We start from the raw sequence: 23,240 nt of genomic DNA, 5'->3' as shown, positions 1-23,240 counted from the left end.
TGATATTTGGAACCGACATGCATTTACAATAAAAATGAAAATATTTCTGTCAATATTTAAAAATTTGGAATCCAACAAACTCAAACACAAAACTTTGTGTTAATGCCTTTTGCAAATGTTAAATCAAAACGTCACATACAGCAAGTTCCTTGTAACTTTTTAAAAAAATATAAAGTCAAGTGAAAATTTTAATAAGAAATTACTAAATAAAAATAGCTCCTTGAGGTTTTACAAAGTAAAAGTTTCTCCCATGCTGACATTTTCTTTGCACTTTTTAATTAATTAATTTTATCGCTGATCATTAAAATAAAATGCCGATACAGATAATCGGCCAAACGCCAAATATCAGCCCCTGTAATCGGTCAGGTCGATAATCTGTCAACCCCTAACGCAAATTATCAGGGCCCTTTCACTGCAATCTGTTTTAATAACATCACCAAATACTTGAATGATTTCTTGAAAATCAGTTAAAGGGTTTAAAGCTTTGAAACTGAAGATAAAAGATGACAAATCAGTATATACAATGACAAATAATGACATGTATCTCTACTAGAAATGAGCATTAAAATCCCAACAGCAGTGCAGCATGTTATCAGACACTGTGATGGACCAGCCTGCTGGCTGTATACCCCTGGAAGGCCCATTAACACCTCCAGAGGGAAGAGCCCAGCCCCCTCCATAAACAACCCAGCCGGAGGTCCATCCTAATGGGCTAAGCTCATTCCCAGCCTGGCCTGCTCCAGGTGTGGAAGCAGAGCCTTGTAATTGATAATTAGGGGGCAGTAACCCGGCGTTCAATGCAGGCCTCGCGACAGGAGAGTGGCCAGGCCTCACACTGTCAGTCAGAGGCAGGGGGAATGAGAGGAATGAGGAGGAGGGATGTAATTCAACAAGGGGAGCTAGGAAAAAAAACATATTTTTTGTTTGAAATGACACACGTACACACAGGCACGTTTTCATGTAATGCAGGCGTAAAGACTGAAAGAGCAGAGAGGGAGTATTTACTCCAACACAAAGAGCCTCCACAAAGCTCGAGTGTTTTGCGTAGGTTACTGATAGCGTGCGCTGTGCTTGTGCAGCGTGAGGTTGTAACACACCAGAGACAAAAGTTGGGCATTTCATTTCACACACGCATATGTAACTTACTGTTAAACCACCAGTCTTATCAATCATGATGACGCACTAAAAAACGCTCTAATCTAACGCCGTGTGGAAATAAGCAAAGTGTGTCCAACGAGCTGTAGACTTTACAACAGGGTGATAGATAGATTTTACAATCACTGGATCCACGTGTTGCTCCGTCATCACATGTACAGTAATTTAGGGTTTTTTATGTGGGTAAAAAGTGCATTAGTTACTCCGATGACGCAAAGAGGTCAAAGATTTTAGTAATGAGAAGTGGCGTTTAATTCACTTATGTATTTATTGTCATTTTCCCTTTATCTTTTGCTGCTATAGCGATGCATTAGCCCTCAGTGAAGCTATCAATCAGGGGCTAATGGGTTGTAATTGCAGGCAGGAAGGCCCCCACATCAGAGGCAGCGGGGTCTCTGGATAGCAGAATAATCACACGTACAGTGGAGCGCTGCTTACAATGGATTAGGTCCCTGGGCGATCTCCGGGTTCAAGTTAACATAATTTTCAACTCATTTCCCCATTGAAACCCATAATACTCATCCTGGCAATGTCTTACATTAATCAGCAAGGTTAATATAGTGAGGGGTTAATAGAGAGAGACAAGAGAAATGAAAGAGAGCTTCAGATCAGTCACTGGAAATGAAGATACTCTGGACTGTTACACTCAAAATGAGAATTTGTATATCAGATACTCACCATGCGTTTCCTGGAAATGTTTCTTGCATGCCTCCACAGTAAACGAAGAATCTAAAAACAGAGAAAACTCTTGATGAATTGAAGTAAAAGAGGGTCGTGTTTAACAAAACTACACTGAACAAAAATTTAAGTGCAACATTTGTGTTTTTGCTCCCGCCTTTCACAGGTTTAAGTTCTATGTTAGTTCTAATTTCTACGTTAAAACGCGTGCTCGTGAGCACTTTTCCTTTTCAAAGATAATCCATCAACATGACAGGTGTGGCAAGTCAAGATGCTAATTAAGCAGCAGCGATGCTACACAAGTGTGCCTTGTGATGGTCATAATAACAGGATAGGTTTTAGCGAAAACGCATGTGATAGGGAAGCATTGAGAACATGTACTGGATGTTATGTTGCAATATTTAGTACCTTCATACTAGAAATGTCAGGGTATACAGTATATTATGGTATAAGTGTGCAGGGCAATAATCTTAAATTTAATATTTAAGAGAGACATACAACTGTACACCTTCTGAATTCAAATTCCTCTTGGTCACAGAAGACTGATGAGGCATTATTGTCTCGCTGACTCATCATAAAACACACTTTTTTTCAAACTCCACAGAAAAAATACAACTCACCCAAATTATCTTGTTTTCTTTTGCTAGTATTCTAGTTATTAAGTCCACTGCTCCAACAATCACCAACTATGGTTTCATTGAAATAAATCCTTAATTCACCAAGTAAGATGTAAAAAACATGGCGTTACACTCCACGGTCTCACACTGCCACCAACTGTTTACAGTCCTACTGAGACTGAGATCTGGTGGTGCATGCTGTGCACTACAATACAGTAGAGTTGTCAGTTGTCAGTACTGACATTAACTCCATGCCATGCAAGTTTATAAAAGACAGCGTTTCGATCCTACCTGGATCGTCGTCAGGTTAAAAATGCTTGTGCCTGTATTTATGACGACTGAAAAACGTACCCTTGGGATTTCTAAATATCCCGGTATACCATAATACCGCCCAAATATATTTTGACATACTGTAGTTTTGCTGTTTTTCAATGCAGATCCTCATGACTGCAGTTCATCAAGCAATGCCTCCGTTTTTAATTTCCACATGAGCTGTCACTCAATCACTGGACTAATCTGTTAATGGCAATGTCAGTGGCAAAAACTCGTGGTGCTGGCCCAAGAATACTACAATTATGGACACAGGCTATTGAAAAATCTAAAGAATGGAGCAAAATAATTAATTATATGTATGTTTTGTCTATGCTTTTTTATTCTATCTCACTACCTAATTACTGTGCTGCTACAGGGTGGGTGAAAGGTTGGGGGGAATTTTATTTGTCATTGTTAAAATGATAATTTAATTGTATGCACGCTGAAAATAATAAAAACAGCTGATCACAAAAAAATGATAAAATCAGTTTGTTTGTTTTTTTTTAAATTCATCGTTCACGGTGGAGGCATGTAAGAAAAATAAAGTTTTCTTCACAAATTCAACGTAATGCAGTTTAAGCAACTGATACACAAATGATCAAGTTTTTCTTTAAGTTACTGGGTTTCCAAAACATACATTCATAAGATATTTGGGTCTTCCACCGAAAAAATTGTTCAGATTTTGTTTTCCTGAATGCACTCAGAGCGTCTACACCGCAGTACCTGCGCTGCAGAGCCATTCCCCAAAGACGACTGTCAGCCCTGCGTCTTCCTTATGCTTTCAAGGAGCGAGCCACCTGACGACGGTGTCTGATGCTATCTCCACAGCTGTCCGTGACAGTCAGTTGATTGCTGTCAAATGCATGAGCCATCACACACTCTGTCAAACAGCCACAACAAACACAAGAAGCTGATAAGACTGCGGGTTAAACGCTGGGAAACACACCGTCTGCTTTGCTACCTTTTCTCATGGGAAGCCTTATATTGTTTGCCAGAAAACTAGGATAGAAATCCCTTGTGAGGCAGAATTCACAGCTCATCTTTTTCGTTTTTGCAGAGTTAAAGCAAGGCACACTTAAAATACCATCTCATTTCTCGCTTCAGGGAACATATGTGTGTAAGTGCTTTGGACTGAAAACCCCAAAGCTGGTCAGCTGTTGGACTTCTGAAATTTGGGAAGTACTGTATCACAAGTAACTCCAACTGTATTCAAATATTTATAAGTTCACATATTTTTTTAAAGCTACATGCAATATTCAGATTCAGAAGTGACGGTACTGCAGACACAGACAGAAAATGCCAATGACGCAAATGTGACATTTTCAATAATACTTTATCAGCATCACATCCCTTGCTGAGAGGAACCATGATTTCCTGCAGAGGAGACTTTGTATACACCAGCACTATTTTTGCTTGAATCCACATCTAGGCTCAAAGATCTGTAGGAGTTACAAAAAACTGGGGGCAACTGGGAGAGACAGAAAAAAATGAACTATTGGGCATGCATGGTAACAGGTTTACTCTTGTTCAAGTCAATGCTGTTAAGTCACAAAGTAATACTTCATTACAGTACCTACTTTTTATATTTCTGTCAACCTTCACTTTTACTCCACTAAATTTCCGACATAAAATGTATACTTAAACTCCAATACATGTTCCCTAAGCAGCTTAATTACTTAGCAAATACAGGGAAGCAAGGAGGGAGGAAGAGACAGACAGGTGAAGGAATGGGAGGGGAGAAAAATCCTGATTTTGTTCTTTTAATCATTTCAGTGGTAAAACATGTTGTTTTTTCTTTAATTGTAACGCACGCTGCATTTTAGAAGTCTGTGTACTTTATGAAGAAATAAAATTCAGAACTCAAAACTCTGGCTGTTTTATTATAAGCAGCACCTACTTGTACTTTTACTTTTAATACTTAATTACAGTAAATATTAGATACTTTAAGACTTTTACTGAAATAATATGACTACTTCTGACCATCCCAAGAGTTAGAACAAAACATGGTGGAGCAGCGTTTTGTTATCATGCAGCACAACCCCGGATGATGCCAGACAATCTCAGACAATCCAAGACTCTAACCACTTTTAAATTAAAGATTAAAACTTTTTTACACTGTCTTCTCCACTCTGTAATGACTGAAAATTCATTTTTAAATTCGATTTTGAATTATTTCAAGTATTCTTAATATATTTACCTTTAAATATATGTTGCTCAGGGTTCCTGCAGCTTAAGGTAAATTAGATTTAAGACATTTTAAGACTTTCCTATTACCACTTCAATTTTATAATAGTCAAAATTGAGGATATTATGAATTTTATTTTGCTCTAATGTTTATAACATAAAACATTTTTTGTATCCAGTGAAAAAGTTAGATTATCTATGACAAATGTAAAAAAAACAACCCAAAACAAAACCTTTTTGGAGTGGAACACATGGAAGACAATGACAATATTACTGTATATTATAATTCAAGAAGTGGGAAAGATCTGTCATTTTTAGCTGATTTTCTTGGCAATTTTCAGCTTCTCATTCTGCATTTGATATTCCACAGCTTGAATTCCCATCATAATGAGTTTAAAAAAAATTATTAGATTATTTTTTAAAAAAATAGATGTTACCATTTTATTTATTTATTTATTTTTAGATTCTACAATGCAACATCAGAAAAAAAACCAACATAAAATCCTACTTCAAATGTCTGAGCATTTTAAGACTTCTAAAATATTCATTTGAGTCGTTTTAATACCACTTAAGGCCTTAATTTAAGATTACCGAGTCCAATTCCTTTTAAGACTACTTAAGGATACGCAGGAACCCTGTTTACTACTTTTAATGTTGATTTCTTTAATTATTGTAAATCATTTCGTGATTGCTTTTATCTTTATATTTTTTTCCCCATCTATTGCAAGTCTCTACGCTTCACAGAGCAACAAAATGCTCTGTAAAGCCCTTTGTATTGCCCTGCTGTATAACATGTGCCCTAAAAATAAAGCTGCCATGCCTTTACCTTCAGCTGAAGTCAATTTCTGGTAAGAAATCTTTACTTTTAGCTTATTCAAGTGTAGCTTTCAGGCACCAAACCGACCGCTGAGTCTAGCTGTGTCCTCTCAGGTGAGTCAGTTAGCTTCGTGCAGACACAACAGCGTTTTTGTGCTCTCTGTCCCGGAGGTGACACGGTTACTGGTTTAACAGCTGCTGAAAAATCAGGTAAACAGCTTCAGGAAGCTGGAAACTCGTTCGTCTTACGGCGTCTTTCCACACTCGCTGGTAAAACCGGTTCGCGGAGCAACAAATCCGGAGTACTAGCATGTTGTTGTTGCTCTCATTCAGAGGAAAAACTCAAACTTTTCTCAGCCAAAACTCAACCCAAACGGGAAAACTAGACAGCGCACCTCAAATATAAACCGACGTGCTGTTACTGCGTCGTCTGTCTGTCGCCTAAAATATAAGAAACACATTTTATCTTACCTGTTAGCTGTAATCCGATGTTGCACGCTAACCGCCATATTGTTTCTTGTTGAAAAAAAACGTCCGTGTCCGGTCAGTGTTATGTTGAAAAGTGTGTCCCACAAATAGTGTCCCCCCTCCCGTTATAACGCGTAGCGCCCCCTTCGATGGTTAATTCTGGGAGGAGCACCTAACCTAACATAAAATAAAATCAAATAAAAACATATAGTCATTTTTTATGAAATAAAATAAAATAAAAACATATAGTCATTTTTTATGAAATAAAATAAAATAAAAAAAATATGTTTTATATTTTTATTTGGCCCACATTCTCTGGAGGGGACAGAGGAAGGATTGGTTATGTAGTTACTATGGTTCACCATTGTTTGGGTGCATTGATCATAGTTGTAATGTTAAAATGTCATTTTAAATAATAAAAAATGCAGTATATAAAATATGTAATTAAAAAAAAAGACATCTATCTATCTATAAGATATAAATAATTCAAAATAGAATTATATAAGTGTTTTAAATTTTTTTTAAAAAAGTGCTGGACACTAAGGTTCATAACACAACCACAAAGTAATAAGTGTTACAAGTATCAAACCATTCAAATTTATGGGTTTGGCTCAGGTTAAGACAGGGGGAAACACATACCCAAAACACTGGTCCACGCTCACATTACATCATCAGTGGGAGCGTTGTGGCAAGGTGCATTCTGGTAGTTGTAGGTTTTATATCTGTTGAGCAAAAGCAAATTTCAAGGCAATTTTCCTCAATTTTCTCTGATCATATAGCAACAACTACAAAAGTATTTGTATCTTTCTGCGGCACAGAGTGCCTCGTTTTATGTGAAATGCTTCCTCCTCAATGGCGATATTTGGTTGTACACACTGACTTCACTGTCTTGTTCTTATAATATTTCTTTTTTTCTTAAATAGATAAATACAGTGAAAAATAAAAACTTGTGATGACTGGAGAAGGATTTAATAAAGTTTTAATAGTAAAAACTAAAAACTAGGGTCAAGGAAACTGTAGTATTATTATCTTATTATTGGTAATAAAAACGGGATTTGTACTATAAATTCCTCCATTTATTTTTATTATTTTATTTACAATAGCATCGACTTCATCATATAATGCTAGATAGGTCATTGATACTGAGTTATTGATATTCTTTGGTATGAATGCACTTTTAAAAAAAATGTAACAAATGATTTAGATTACTTTTCTGTATTCATTTTTTCTGACAACCATGCTTACTCGATAAATTACAAAGCAATACACAGACTTTATGCTACCACTTGATCAGTGTTTAATGATGAAAAGTGTTGGTGGTGGTCCTGTAAATCCCAGCATTGCTTTACTTGGTATCGAATCACAATCACAAGTCATTTATTGTCAGAAAGGCATTTATAAATCGCACGCTTTTGTTGTTCAGTGAAACATTTCCTTTAGATGTTTCTTGAAAGTATGCCTGTTTCCTTTTTTTTAAAATTTTTATTAATACCAAGAATAAGAATAGGCTCTTTTTCTCTGAGATGTGCACAGTAATACATCAACAAATCATAAAAATCAACAGCAACATTGTACATTCAGTGACGACTCTTCAAAACTCCATTAAATCGGAGTGGTCATTAAATAGGCTCGTGACTTACGGTGCCTGTGCAGACAATGTGATTTCAATGAGGACTTAAATAAAATTAAGGAGTTCACAGACACACACACACACACACACACACACACACACACACACACACACACACACACTCACAGTTTGATTACTTTCCCATCGTGCATCTCTGACTCTGCTTGTTTCAACACGGCCAACCCAATCTTCAAAACTCTGCGGGCATTTCCAACAAGCAGCTGCACATGATAACTAACAGAGAAAAGGAGCAGTTATGAATGTCATTTGCAGAGACTGCTTGCTGAGTGAGAGAGAACGCGAGACCACAAGAGAGACACGGAGAGAGGAAGGGGGGCTGACTGAGGGTCTTAATGTTACATTTTAGCAGCAATTTGAAGACGTTTTCAGCCCCCGGGAGTGTCAACTCAAAAGCTCACGAGGAAAAGCCTCAGAGTGGAGACCATCTTTACATCTGGGACTTGCAAATCACAGAGGCAACATGCAGATCAGATCCCTGTGCAAAGCTTAAATCATCTCTTTCCATCTCTCTTGTCTTTTTTTCCTCCTCAGAAGCGTCCCAACAGCCAGCTTTACTTTTCTTCTCTTTTCCTCCCCGTGATGACTGCTATAATTAAAGAGATTGGTCAGTGGGGGGAGGCCCATGTTCTCCAACTCATAACCAGATGTTTAGGGGTCACTCCAGTTTATACACACACACACACACCGAACACTTTCACACTGTCGAGTGAGTAGAAGCAAATAAACTCAATATACATTCATGTGGACTGATTCTTCGTGTTGATAGTGCGTTGTCATTCGTTTTAAGGTGAAAGTGGAGAGAATGCCGGAAAACGAAACGCGGTGCTGACGATTTTTCACACCCCTGTCTGAACATGGTTCAACGCAGAAGCCAAACTTCAAGTAAAACACAAGGCCGTTAATTTTTCTGTCAAGATAAAAAACGTGATCTATTCTTTCTTTGGCAGACAGTGCTGTCGCATCTATCCCGAAACCTCACGAAGGAAAATATATCTTATAATGGTTTTGTGCACATGATTAAGCTCCTATTGCTTCACAGGTAACATGGACGATTGTGTCAGAAATTTTATCAGAAGGAAACATACGCAGAGCTTCCTCCTGCCTGTCAGGAAGCATCGTGTTAACAGAGAGAGATTAGGAGAACGTTCCTTACTGCTTTTCTGATGAGGAAATATGCAGAGCCCTATGATGATGTGTTTGTCATGTAAACACATTCTTACCTCTGTTTTGGGCTCGAGTGTTTTCCAACAAACATGTTGTGCCCTCTATATGTCAAGAATCGCTCATGCAAGGATATAATATTGCTAAATATTTGTAACTGCTGATAGAAACGCGAACGTTCTTTGAAAATGAAAACAAAATAAAACTTAAAAAGTACCAGTAAATCGTTAAAATCCTAGGTTCTTTGTTAACACCGAGGGTTTGGATTTCATGTTAAAAATTGTCCTGCTCAGGCTGGAGATATGCTTGTGTAATTTGAGATTCACACAAATATTCCATTGTGAGAACACGGGAACATTTTTTTTAAAAGTTCAAGTTCAAGTCCTGTGAATGAATCTCCAGTTTCATTTGACCCGCACAGAGTCTGCACCATTTCAGCCTGGTTGCCTCAGACCCTGACGTGACCCCTGCCCACAAAGCCCGTGGAAGTTTGCCAAGCCAGCAGCAGACTCGAACCTGAAGTAGCTCCAGACCAACACAGCGCCTGGTGATTGTTCATTCTGCTGAGAGAGGGAAGCAGCCGCTCGACTTCCGGCAGCAAACCGTCCTCATCTCTGATTCCTGTGATGCTGAACGTTGCGAATAACATTCTGGTAAGGCAGTGTTCCACAGTGCACCACACGAGAGGATCAAGTGATAAAAGTCCTCGATGAGATGGTGAAACTAGAAGCAGGGACTTTGGGGAGAGGAGTCAGAGGGCGGCAAATCGTTCAGGAATCTAGCAGACGGATCCAAACCTTCGCTGTACCAACATGAGCCAAGACCAGCAAAGCTCCCCATAGCCTCCGCCTCAGGACTGTTTCCGGAAGGTGAAAATATCCCGGGTTTTGGAGCCTTTCTTGCCCTCCGGCGGAGGCGTGGGAGTGGGGTTAGGTGAGGGTGTGGATGACAGGGAGGGTGAGGAGGGCTGGGGGGTGGAGGTGCCTCCATAGGGGCAGCTCTGCGAGTCCGGGTGTTCCCCCGAACACTCCACAGTGGGGATGTAGCGGCTGTCCCACATCCCCGGGCCACACAGTTTACAAAGGTCGTGCAGGCTGCATGGGATTCTGGGTAGAAGGCGGAACTGGTAGAGAAGGCTGCGGGCCTGGAAGAGCAGGGTGAAAGTGAGAAAAATGACCTACAATATGTCACAGAGTGACTGGAAATTTGGACAAGAAACAAAATCTGTGAATGCAAAACAGTTAATAATGGATATTAAACAAAGAAACTTGGGCTGTTAAACAATATTGCAGAATTTCAATAGTTAATTGTGATTAATTGCACTTATTTATTTATTTTTTTTGCATTTCAAAACAGTTTTGAAGTCCTAATTGGCAAGGTAAAGCAATTCTTACCAGATTTTTTTGGTAAAGAATCAAAAACATGGGACTCGCATTAAGTGAGCAAGTCTACCGCAGCACAGTTGCTCAGACTTTGTCTCATCCAGAGACAAGAGTCCTGAACAGAGTTCTGTGTCTGTCAGATGGTCTGAATAACGCACTGTGCAGCAGATGCACAATGACTTTATTCTAATTCCTAAAAGTACAGCATTTTTCCCCAAACACGGATATGTGAGATATGTTTTGAATGAGCAGAAAGTTTTGAACATAAGAAAAAATGTTGCTGAAACACTTATGGGCTATTTAAGCGTAGAGGTTTATGAATCAAATAAAAATGATTAATTCACTATTGATGTAATTGGTGCCACATGCATATTTTAAGACATTCCTTCTCCAAACAAAAGGAACAAAAGAGTAAATCATGCTTACATGTGTGATGACTCAGCAGAGACTGACTTTTCTCATCCACTGAGAAAAGTTGATCATACAGGGGAAGAAATATTTGAAAGCAATACAGAATGCCCAAGAGCTTTATTGCATTTTATTCCATTATATTTTTATATTTTGAACTGTCGTCTGCTGTCTGAATTTCGTGTTTTCCTTAACATGATAAAGACATTTCCACTTGTTTCCATCAATTTTATGTGGTCAAATGTTCATATTCATGGACTTGTATGTACTGTCATGTTTTAGGTAGTATAGGCTACTTGCTGTTCTGTGTGTTTGTTTTTTGTTTACCTGCCCAGGGACAACAGATGCAAATTAGCTGCTGGCTAACTCTGGTGCAATTACTTTTAAATGTGTGCTGCCCCTGTAAAAACAAACAATAAATTAAATTAAATAAATAGGTGCATAAAAATCCCCAGAATGCAGGAAATGAAATATTTGACCCTAATAATTTCCTGCAGGAGGACCCCCAGACCACCATGTATTCATATGTGTCTCCACCACTGTTGAAATGAAACCTGCACCCTTGATGCTGGAAACAAAACAATGTCAAGGTCAGCAGTGCAGTGTGTTACCTAAAGCTAAAAAGCCAGCGTGCATTGGCTGCAAAAAATCTCGGGCAACACCAAAAGGAGTTACGCCAGCTGCATGCTAACATGAACTCACTGCCTGTGGTTGCAGCAGCACTAACGCAGCATCCATAAACATGAGGACGCAGACACAGACACCGTAGCAGAGGATGCAGATCATAAATTGTCTGCATGGCATGGCAGCATCCCATTTAGCAGCTCAAGGCCTCTGTGGGCTGGTTACAATAAGACAGCGCTGCTTTGCTGCAGCACTGGGCAAAGCTACTTAATGCAAACACAACACCAGCATGAATGAAATAAAATGCAGCAGTTTGTTATGAGCCTGATCATAAACCACAGAGTATTCTAACAGTTTAGGATGAATGAATTTACTTTGGGTGCACACAGTGACACTAAAGCAAGAAAACAAAGAGCATTCACTGGTGTGTACCTTGCGTAGCACCAGTTCCCCATTCATGTGCATGGAGAGATTGCTGAAGTGGAGCAGCATTTGGTCAGTGGCGAGCTGTTGCTCTGTCACATCCTCCCCATAGAGAACAATGATGGCCACACACAGGAACAGGTGGAAGTAGTCCGTCTGTAAAGAAAGAGGTCAGTGAGGAGTGAAAGACAAATGCAGGAAAATCTGCAAATTGGCGGTTTTATTTAGGGCCTAATGACAACGTGGTCCCAGATTTCTGTGTTTAGTTGTGTCCTTGCTGCGGGGTGCAATTTGAAGGTTACCACAGACAAAAAGGAAAGACAGAGAATAGATAAGCACAAAATGCTAATTTACAGTGAAACCAAGTTCTGCTTTTATTTTTTTCCATTTTGTGTATTTATTTATTTTTGTTTTCTTACTCTGTAAAGTGCCCTTGGGTACCCTTGGAAGCTATAATAATTATAGCTATAATAAGCTATAATTATTATTATTACAGCGAAGCAAGCAGTAGATTTTAAATTAGTAATACTATGAACGCAAGTTTTTATTATCATGTTTCTTATATCATGCCCAAAAATGTCATGACTGTGAGAACCCTGGGTTTCACTCTGCTATCTCCTCTATCTGCACCTGCAGCTGATGATAAAACAGGAAGTCTGAACAGATGGCATGAAGCAAAAAGACTTGATGTATTTTCAATATGTTTTTTTTAATATCTAAGATCTTCAAACTAGTGCACATTTAAGACCTGCTTAAGTACCGTTAACATTTCTCCTACTTTTTACAATATAATACTTCAATTTAAAGTGAATAAATCAAAACGTGGGATTTTATGATGTTGAATCTCTACTGAGAGAATTACTAATCACTGTTGAATTAAACCATTAAGGCCCCTCAAAAAAAGACGTGAGAAGATGTTTTATAGGTATTTAGGAGGATTAAAATGGTCTGTGGTGACAGGCTTAAAAGGGATAACGGGCTTTTTTTTCCAGACAATGTTAACTGCGCATTTCTGCCTGCTTCCTGAAAAATCATTTTAAAAAATGTGGTGCTCTAGTGAAACAGACAACAGTCAAGCGCTTCTGTGTTTTCATTTATGCAAAGTTTTTCTCACAAACTTTTGTATGCAAAGGAGGCGTTCAGACTTTGCCCCGACCTGGTAGTGTGCCCAGCAGGCCTCCCACATACGCAGAGCCTCGGTGTCGGGGAACTCTCGTTTGAAGCAGAGCAGGATCCAGCGGTGGCAGAAGAGCAGCTGGAGGCCATCCTCCCCTAGTCCGGTCAGGTGCTGGTGGAAGCGGGGCAGCATGAGACGCAGCAGCTCCCGCAGGTACATCTGGAGGTGAGTCAGAGAGGGTACACACTGTCTCACAGACAAAATCAAACATTTTTAAGTGAGATTTTTGCATTGTCAGGCTGGAATTATGCTTCTGTGGCCACATGATTGAGGATGTAAGCTATTTGTCCATTTGGCAAGCTATTCGACCATCCGACAAGCACTTCTGATGGTATATACCTGCGTCTTTATGTTTTCTCCCGCAGAAACATAATTCCATCTTTTTTTCTTTTTCTATGACACAACACATGTGCCTGACTCAAAGACACATACACACAGAATGATCCTACCAGCTGCCTCTCCATGTCTTCATCACGCGGTGAGCTGATGAAGATGGTGTTCTCCATGAGGCCGACGAAGCACCAGAAGGTGTCGCTTTCGTCCTGGATCTCAGTGAGCAGGGGGGCCACCAGGTCAGACATGCCCTGGCAGTAGCCCATGTCTGGATTAAACACTGCATAGTTGAGCAGAATCCGCCTGGGTCAAAAACAGCCATAAACATTTTAGTGCTGTTGTTATATCTCAATTACATCAAATAAAAAATAAAAACAAAATCTAATACAATATAGCAATAGTGTTTCATGAACATCTTGCCTTTTTTTGGCAGTCTCTTAAAAAGAAATGTTCACGACACTGCAGGCAAGCCAAACCACTGAAAAGTACGGTCCCACCCAAACACTGACTGATCCAACATGTGTTTCTGCATTGCTGGTAATGCCCAGAAAAAAACCATGACAAGCCCTGCTTAAGCGGTTGCTATGCCAACTGCTCTGGTAACCAGGGAGCTAATTAATGATCTTTTTTTTGTATATGGGTGCTACTTTGAAGTAAACTTCCCTGGCAGTCCTCACGCATGTGAGGCTTGCATAAACAAAGGGAAAACCCGAAGGAGTTTGTTTTAATGTTATCAGTGAAATATTAGCAGTAAAAATAGATGTCATCCGGAATAACTAAGAGGATGGAGGGGTTTTGAAGGAAGCAGACTTTGCAGTGGTTACATGTTTGGAAAATTTTGTGCAGTTGGAATGAAGAGTGTTTTAAGATGTTTTAAAAAGGCGATCAAGCCAACGTAGGTCTAGGTTTGATGAAAGAGAGACACTTGAATTTAGAGGGTGCATGGCTGTAGTTCTCTGTTTACTAAGGAAAATAAGTGAAAGAATATTAACTTTCTTATCATTTTGTGAATTTATACTGTTCATTTATTACACTGTAAAAGCTAAGAGAGCTTCGTGGAAAAAGCCAACTTGCCGGTGGAGGGCGTGTACCCCGGTGAAATTTGTTTAAGTTATTAAAGTATGATGAAGTAGATACCACCCAAGCACACTCCTGAGAAATGAGCACTGAAGGACTTCTAACCAGGAGAAGTTTCAGCTGGTTGTAATCTCCAATCTTTTCCTCTAGATGCCACTAAATCTCCCCATAAATCTCACACAATGTAAGAACATTGTGTTAAAGATGAAAATGATAAGAAGTATCTTCAGATCAAATTACATGCTTAGACTAAATGACCCGGAGAAAGTTATCTGTGACAGCATCAGTACAATAGATGTGAGATAACCGAGGAAGCACGAGATAAGTACTCTGCATCTGGACATGTGCTGCGCTGGGATCACCCTGCCCCAGACGCAGCATAAGACATAATACCTAGACAAATACAAGGAGCCACGATGAGAGTCACTAAACTAATATGCTATTTAAATCCTCTTGCTCCTCGTTTAGAAAGCCATTAGCTCTGAGTATGCATCAAAAGTGCTCAGACGGCTTAGTCAGAGTCAATAAAGCATGAAACTCATTTGCAGCTCCCCCAGGGTTCAGAATATGAAATGAATAGGTACGCCTGTGCGGTGGGCTGAGGAATGAGAACGATAAGGATGGATTGAGAGAAGGTGAAAGTGGCAGAGATAGAGATCTCAAGTGGGGAGGAAAAAAGAGGAAATGAAGAGAAGTGGTCTGACCTCATGATCTCCACATTGGGGTTATTCTCTCCTCTGAAGAAGTGGTTGCTGCGGTCTGTTCTCACCACGTCTTTATCCACCGTGAACTGGACCTTTCTCCAGAACTCGCTGTGCTCCTCTGGGCTCATGGACAATCTGAAAAGTACACACAAACGCCAGGCAGAAATGGAAAAGTTAGAGACATGCAAAAAGAAACCGCAGCTGGTTTCTTAATCAACACAAAGTCAGTTCTGATAAATTTCTAAGGACAAGAACAAGAAAGTTTAAGAAAGTTTTTACAGCACATTCTCTAAGGAAATTAGGATTTAAAAAAAGCCTTGTCAAATAATCTTTACCTCAAATGTTACTCTGGTGTAAAACACTAATGGGTTGATGCAAATAAACTAAAAAGTGTGGGGGTGGGCAAGCAGTGGACTGAAGGGATATTTCACGACCAAGCGCTCCATTGAGGATAATACCACAACCATAAAACCCCCATCTATCCCTCTAAATGTTAGGAACTATATTAGCAATGTACTCTGTGTATGGCACTAATGTTCTCAAGTCCTAACAAGCAGAGGGGATTTAATTAACACTGTTTGTTTTCCATGTGGCCCCACCAGGAATAATGAGCGCACACCTGATGCAACGCCATGCAACTGTTTAGTTTGTGTGGTTGGACCCACCCCGGCCACCTTTCTGTCTCTCTCTCTCTCTCTCTCTCTCAGGGATGCTACTCAGGAGTTAAGTTCATATTTTCATCACCTTATAAGTCTGAGAGTGGAGACAAAAATATAGCTGTGTCTACACAGTGATAAAAAGGAACACTGCTTTAGACGCTTGCATGGCTCAGGACTTATTTCTGTTCATGTTATGTATTTTCTTTACTTTATAGGGACAATTATATAGCACAGACCAATACGTCATATCATGACATTAATAGTATAAGTTAGTTTGCAAAGTTCAACCTTAGAATAGGCCTCTAAAATGCACAAATTTAAACAAGAAAGTGCACACAAAACAGCACAAGGAACAAACAATGATACAGTAAGATGGACATAACAAACACCAGATCCGTCATATGCCTGTAAAACTTGAGTTTTAAGTTTTATGGCTGAGTCGGGAATCTCATTTATTACTTTCTAGCTACTACTTTCTACTTTGTATTATTATTAGAAAGTAGAAATGTGTAGGGCTGCCCCTTGAAAGTGAGAGATTTGAATAATCAGTTTGAAACCTCTTAGTCAACTGAGGTTGCTATAAGTCAAGCAGTGTTTTTTTTTTTTGGTCAGTGTGCTGTGCAGTGGTTGTGCTGGGGTCGTTTTGGTCCCAAGATTTTGCTGCAGAGTGAGTGCTCTTGACTTTCACGCTAATCTTTGGTATAGAGAGCTCTGGACATGCAGGCAGCGGCACAGAGGAAGAGAGACACTGCACCATAAATCGCTGAGAAAGCATTATCGACTCTTCTGCTGAGAATTTAGTGGTGAATTTACAGCTTACAGAAACTCAGTATGACAGAGTCTCTGGCTTTTGTTTATAGTGTCAGCAATTGTTGTTGCACATTAACAATCCATCGGCACATGCAGTTAGCATGTTTACTATATTATGTGAATGTCACAGTCACACTGAACATCCCACTAAGCCAATTCAAACTTGAAAACTTTATATGGAAAACAAAACAAAACAATAAACCTAAAACATTTAAAAGCTGAATATGATTTGACTGACATAATTCTGAGTCGGGTACAGGCCTAGACATTAAAAGTCAGAACTAAAAAATACATAAATAAATCAACTAAATGATTAATCGATATCAAAATAATTGCTGACTGAAATCCTAAGCAAAAATTCCAAACATTTTTGGTTCCAGCTTCTTCAATGTAAGAATTGAATGCTTTCTGTCCGTTTTATCTAATTGTACACTGAATCAGTGTACAATCAGTCATGACCGAGACCAGAGTGTATGGAAACCTAGACAAAAACAAGACTTTGAAGGGTTAACACCAACTCATTACCAAGACCAGGTGTCACACTGTACAACACACTTACAATGTGATGTGTAATATGTAAATCAGAGGCAATCCTCAAATTCATCTCAAGATCCTCATTCACCCACAGAAAACAAACCAAGATTCCACTTCATTCACATATTTTATCTTCGTATATAAGTGTACCTGATAAATGTTATGATAAAATAATCAAAAGGCATTGCAGAGGTGAATTTTATATGTCTTCCTTTGCTTTCTATGAGCATAGAAATACACTAAAGAGATGAAATCAACTGTTTTGCAGAGGCGATTTAGAGATATCCCAAAGGTTGAGGTGACGTGACCGGTCATGACATAAAATCAAGAGGCATTTTGGCTGAAATCACAACAAGACTGACTAAAAATGCGATCTTGAGATCAATTTCAAGACCAATCAAGTATTACAACACTACAATGAATATTTTTGGTTGGTCAAAACAAGACATTTGAAGACATCTCCCTGGATATTTTTTCACTACAGACCAAACAGAATCTTTGAAAAAATAAGCAATAATGAAAATAAACATAAGCTGAAAAGTGAACTTCCTCCTCTCTTCCTCACATCTGAACCAAAAATAGAGTTCTTTTGAATTTTAGTCACTTGTTTACAAAGACTATATATAAGCACTTCCTCTTAAAGTTAGCTAGAGAGGACATCTTCTTCCATCAAGCATGCAGTATGTTACACAATAAATTCAAAATGTACTAACATAAACCTTGCAAACAAAGCATAAATATAACTGGCAGTGTTTAAGTGCAAGAAAGAGGATCCAAACGGCCGAAAATGAAAGGATGCTTCACGCATTACCTGGAAAAAAAGTTAACGCTGCACTTTCTGATGAAAGTTCCCAGGTATTTTTGACAGTATGAACAATATAGATGAGTTTCTATTTCTATATATAAGCTTTGTTGAGCTTTTGGGTTCTTAATTATCATTTATTTGTGAGTGCAAAGGGCTGTACAAAAAAATAACAAAAACAAGGCACTGACTGAATGCATACATGGAGGTAGATGGAGATGTGAATTCAGACAAGACAGAACAAAACAAAACAAAATGAAGGCAAAACAAAACAGACTAACAAGACACAACAACAAGCATATAAAAGAAATAATCAGGAATGATAGTATTCTTTCTGTTGCTGATATGCAAACCGGTTGTTTTACTTTGCTATGAATGGTTATTGAGGTCACTCACGTACGTGTGTCTGCAACTGGGAAAGAAGAGAGAGAGAGCAAATAACACTCAGAGGAATATACAGAATATAGATGATGAAAGGAGGGATATATATAATATTGCATACACAAAATAGTGAATACAATACTATGTGGAATCCAATAAATATATTCAACTGCAGAAAAAAAGGGGAATATAATCTCGGCAAAAGGATGTTACTGAGTGATTTTGTAGCAGTTTTTCCCATAATGACAGTATCCTAAATATTATTTTGCCACTTTCACCAAACTTGTCTGTTGACCAACGTCTGCAGTCGTTACGTTCATTCCATTGGCAGCTGCTTTAACCACAGCTAAGGGAAGGACACAAGGTTAGGAAACAAGGAGCAAAACCACAGACATGTATCCTTGCTCCTAATGATCAACCAGTGGCCCCGGAGGCTGCTCTAGTCAAATGCTCTTTAAAGGAATCCACATCAGAGCCAGAACAAGGGCTCCAATTACCTGACTGCGATAAGACCCTCTGAGGTACTCAAAATGTTAATAGGCCATACAGGTGCAACCTGTCCAATTATCATATTCGTTACGGACTGAGCAGCAGAATGTGTGAAAATATGTGAACACTCAAACTTAAGGTTGAGTGATGAAGACAAAGACTCGAGGATGTGCTTCTGCATGTGTGTGTGTGTTTTTTCCGTCTGATGAGAGGGTTTGATCTGATAAGGGCTGACATGTTTTCTCTCAAGAGACCTTTTATTTCACACCCGGCACCTCCCCTTAACACTTCCCTGATTGTGATTATTGATTGCTCAGCGCCTGCGATGAGAAGCCACAACATGCTCACATATGGTTTAATGTTTGACTGACTGAGCGTTTGGCACCTGATACTGTGGCCATGTGACAGTTTATCTGCTGTTTTACAGTGTCAAGCATACTAGTGTGTCTTAATCAGACTTTTTTTTTTTAATGAATTGATTTCCATAACGTCCAAAAAACCTTAACAGGATAGTTTGGATTTTATTTAGTGGGGTTGTATGAGGTACACATTCATATACCTCTGTTCCACCGAAATTGGTGTGTGTATACGTTTTTTTTTTCAAACACACATGAAAACTTGAGGTTTGGGCCACACAAAATGTTCTGCATCAGACACTTCATACACATCATACCCCTTTTTCCAGTTTTTTTTTCCTTTGTGCAAGTCATTTTTTTAAGCACAGGAAAACCCACTAAAAATAGGTGATAGACTCCTATCCCATTGCCAGTAGAGCAGAGCTGCGTGCACGGCTCTGCAGCAGGCGTGTATGCCTTTCTCTGTGTGTGTGTGTGTGGTTTTGTTTTTAGTGTGTCACATTCAACGACAGTCACGGTCACGGACAGGCCAGTCAACGGGTTTGTAAACAGTGGACAGCAGCATGGATGTCGGCCTGTGAAAACTTTACAGTGGTTATTTTTCTATGTCTTTTACTTACTCATTCTCTCAATCTGAGCCAGTTAAATAATTGTGACTACTGCAGAGTCATTTGACCATTTAACTGTATGCTATATTTAGAATGTTTTCATCGCTTTACCTTTCATTTGATAGCGATTTTCAACAAGGAACTGAGCTAGTTATATTGCTCTCTTTAAGGCTGCACTCCACGGACAGCACCAGTTTTAACACAGGAGCTTCTGATCTACCCCTGCCTCATTCAGTCAATTTATTTGTGTTGTGTGATTTTGGTGAATCTGAACTAAATTATCACACAATAACACAGAAAAATGACTGATCAGGGCAGCTGATGAAATATTCTAAGTATAGCATACACTTGAGCTGATACTGACTTTTTTTGTTTTTTAGTTGACTAAAATACATTTTGATGCTGGACTCCATCCACAGCAGTACATTTCTTAGCCTCCATGGCAGTCTTTCAGCCTGCTTACTCAAACAGGGGTTGTGCTGACCATCATCTACTGTACATGTATTTTAAAAATTCAGTTGTAGTCGGACTAACACAATGATTCAGCTTTATCTGACATCCTGATGACCTCATGTAAATGTGCTGACTGGTCAGTACCTCATACGACCCCACTTTAAAAAAAAGAACCATCCCTTCAAAATAACTGTCATTATGTGGCACTGAAGCCAGGAAACCCCATATTTCTTTTTATAACAAACACACATGTACTTCTCTCTGCCTGTTCCTCACCTCCTCTGCTGTATGTCATGGTAGTGGGTGCGTTTTTGCAGTCTCCAGGCCTCCCTCTCCTGGGAAGTGGAGTCATAGCTGTAGTAGTGCAGCAGGAAGGGCCACACCTCGCCACGGATGGATGGGTCGATACCGCCAAAGAAGATGGCCTGGTGGTGGATGGGAGGTGAAATAAACACATTGAACACAAAAGGGCAAACAGAGGGCACGAAGTCAGAGATCACATCTTGTGTGAGAACATATCAAATTGTATGCAAACTGGATATGCAGACTGTGGTGAAGATGACACAGCTTGCACTTGACTATCATCTTACTGATCTGAAGTAGATAATTCACAAGTGCTGCAAAACCCAACAAAACCAAAACTAAAAACCAATATGATCTGTCCGTCCAGAGAAAAACAGTGCTCTTTTGTTCCTGCATTTGTATGTTTAAAGAGGAAATGTTCTTGGTCATAGTCTAACTGCCACTGAGTCATTTCAGTAAGATGTTAAAACTTCAACTGAGTCAATCCCAGAGAACCCAAATGACTAACGGGGGGACACTGGCCAAGACCAACCGTCTCACTATTTACAGCGTGGAGGTGCTTACTCAAATTGAGAGTTGAACACTGTGGGTTCCACTTTCAGAATGACTTTGAGCATGTGTGATTGAGAGAAAAAAATGAAAGAAAAAGGAAAACTTGCCTGTGTGGATAGCAGCAGGTGAGAGTGATGCATGGATAAAATAACAATTATAAAAACATGCATAGACATACCTTACGTAGCTTATACTCCTCTTCCACCTGCCCATTGTGGTTGAGGTGACGTAACCAGGTGGTGACATCCAGCCGTCGATAAAGCTTCTCTTCTGGGTGAGTCTCAGCTGACGGCAGGGTGGGCCTCTGAATGGAAAACTGCATGCAGGATTTCTCATCTGACACCTGACGGAAAGAGAATCAAATGAAAATGTAGGCACCGAACCAAAATGTGAGTGGGAAACTGGGAGAGACAGGCTGAAAAATTCCTTCGTTTCTCAATAAAACTGGATGCCAAGTAGGATTGTAACCCGACCTGGTCTTTAAGCTGCGTTTCCCTGCAGCACTTCCACTGTTGGAAGACCTCAGCCAGCTTGTCCAGGCCAGCATGATGGAAGTGGAGGATTTTATATTGGCTCTCTCGGCTAGCTATCACCAGCTGGCCACTGGTGCACGCCTCATCACTGCAACAGCATCATAAAGATAAGAAAGATAAGATTCATGAGGGAAATTTGAAGGAATGTGTTTAGTAAAGTAGTAATACACAAATGGAATAAGGCATTTTTTTAACTCCAAATTTAAAGGGACAGTACACTCCAAAATCAAAAATACAAATGTGCCCTCTTACCTGCAGTGCTTCTTATCAGTTTAGATTGTTTTGTGTGAGTTGTAGAGCGCTGGACATATTGGCCATAGAGATGTCTGCCTGCTGTCCAACATATTGGCACTAGTTGGCTCGTGGTGCTCAAAGTGCCAAAATTCTGAAAAACTCAACAGCACTGTCTCTTTCCAGTAATCATGATCTGGTAACTCAAGATGATCCACAAACCTTGTTGTTAGCAGTGTCATTTAGGAACTATTTACTTTGTACCAAACTACATCTGCATCTACATCATCTATCATAGCACAGAGGAAGGGTCTACCCATGGACGAGAGGCCTGTGCTCATGACAATGCGAGATATAAACATTAAAGGTGTCCTCTTCGGCTGAGTTGTAACATGAGGTAGCTCAGCGGTGCTAGGTGTGTTAGCAGTAGATGCACACTTCCACCTGCGCAGTGATATCCATGACAAGCGTACTTTGGTAGAGAGAAAATAGTTCCTGTGTAAAGCTGCTCACAACGAGGTATGTTGATTGTCTTGAGTAACTGGGTCATGATTTTTGGAAAGAGACATTGCTGTTGAGTTTTTTTAAATGTTTTTTGTTGGGTTTTTTTGAGTGCTTTGAGCAGCCCAAGCTGTGTGCCGTCTAGTTTCACTACACTGAAGAGAAGGCAGACATCTCTACGGCCGATATCTCCAACACTCGGCTACTCACACAAGTAGCACTAATGGTAAGAGGAAAAATATTTATTATTGATTTCTGGGTGAATGGTCCCTTTAACTTATTTCTAATTGTATCCACAACAAAAGTTCAACTAATTATCATAAAACAAATGAACACAGTCCTGAAACCGGCAGCACAGCGTGCACAGTAGCTCAACTAGGTGACCCCATCATGACCTCCCAGTGACCTTTGTACTCCTTGCTAACCTGAAGAAGAGTCTTAGCGACCTCATGTGACCCAGGTCCACCCTGAAAACGCCGCACAACTGCTCCAGAGCCAGCACCTTCTGCTGCTCCTCCCATCGTGCGCCGTGTGACTGGCCACCGCTCTCTGAAGGGGCGTGGCTATCCAGGCTGGAGGCAGAGCTTGCAGAGTGGGTCATGGACTCCTCGCACAGCTCCCTGGCAAAAAACAAACAAAAAGAGTAGTTTGAATTTTGTGAATGAATTTTTGGTGCTTGATTGTGCTTAAGGAGCCTGAGTCATGTTTTCCGTGAAGCAAAGGAATGAGACTTCAGATATTGTTTATCCCTTCTGCACAAAAATCTCTCCTCTCTTGTGCCTTGCATTCAGAAACACAGAAATTCTTGTATGTGGAACATAAATAATAAATATCATGTAGACAGTGGCTGGTAGTGTT

General features: G+C 39.7%; 1 protein-coding gene and 1 long non-coding RNA gene across 3 annotated transcripts in view; both read right to left on the bottom strand.

Moving 5' to 3' along the window:
- Positions 1-6,327, bottom strand: part of LOC148186486 (uncharacterized) — a 30,542-nt gene extending 24,215 nt beyond the window's left edge. The window contains exons 1-2 of the long non-coding RNA XR_015774897.1: positions 6,234-6,327; positions 1,834-1,884 (exon numbers count right to left, since the gene is read on the bottom strand). This is a non-coding gene — a long non-coding RNA (uncharacterized LOC148186486). The remainder of the gene's footprint in view (positions 1-1,833; positions 1,885-6,233) is intronic.
- A 1,176-nt stretch (positions 6,328-7,503) lies between these two features.
- Positions 7,504-23,240, bottom strand: part of tbc1d16 (TBC1 domain family, member 16) — a 31,139-nt gene continuing 15,402 nt past the window's right edge. For both annotated transcript variants that reach the window (XM_042504133.2, XM_088069217.1), the window contains exons 5-13: positions 22,808-23,002; positions 21,591-21,738; positions 21,296-21,460; positions 20,539-20,687; positions 15,171-15,305; positions 13,506-13,692; positions 13,036-13,215; positions 11,889-12,035; positions 7,504-10,186 (exon numbers count right to left, since the gene is read on the bottom strand). In XM_042504133.2, the coding sequence (XP_042360067.1) occupies positions 9,893-10,186; positions 11,889-12,035; positions 13,036-13,215; positions 13,506-13,692; positions 15,171-15,305; positions 20,539-20,687; positions 21,296-21,460; positions 21,591-21,738; positions 22,808-23,002 (1,600 nt within the window). In that variant the 3' untranslated portion in view covers positions 7,504-9,892. The remainder of the gene's footprint in view (positions 10,187-11,888; positions 12,036-13,035; positions 13,216-13,505; positions 13,693-15,170; positions 15,306-20,538; positions 20,688-21,295; positions 21,461-21,590; positions 21,739-22,807; positions 23,003-23,240) is intronic.

The sequence above is a fragment of the Plectropomus leopardus genome, chromosome 18 (assembly GCF_026936395.1).
Source record: "Plectropomus leopardus strain MGB_pleo_1.0 chromosome 18, ASM2693639v1, whole genome shotgun sequence".
In the NCBI taxonomy this organism is placed as follows: domain Eukaryota; kingdom Metazoa; phylum Chordata; class Actinopteri; order Perciformes; family Serranidae; genus Plectropomus; species Plectropomus leopardus.
This window is presented reverse-complemented; position numbering and strand designations above follow the sequence as displayed.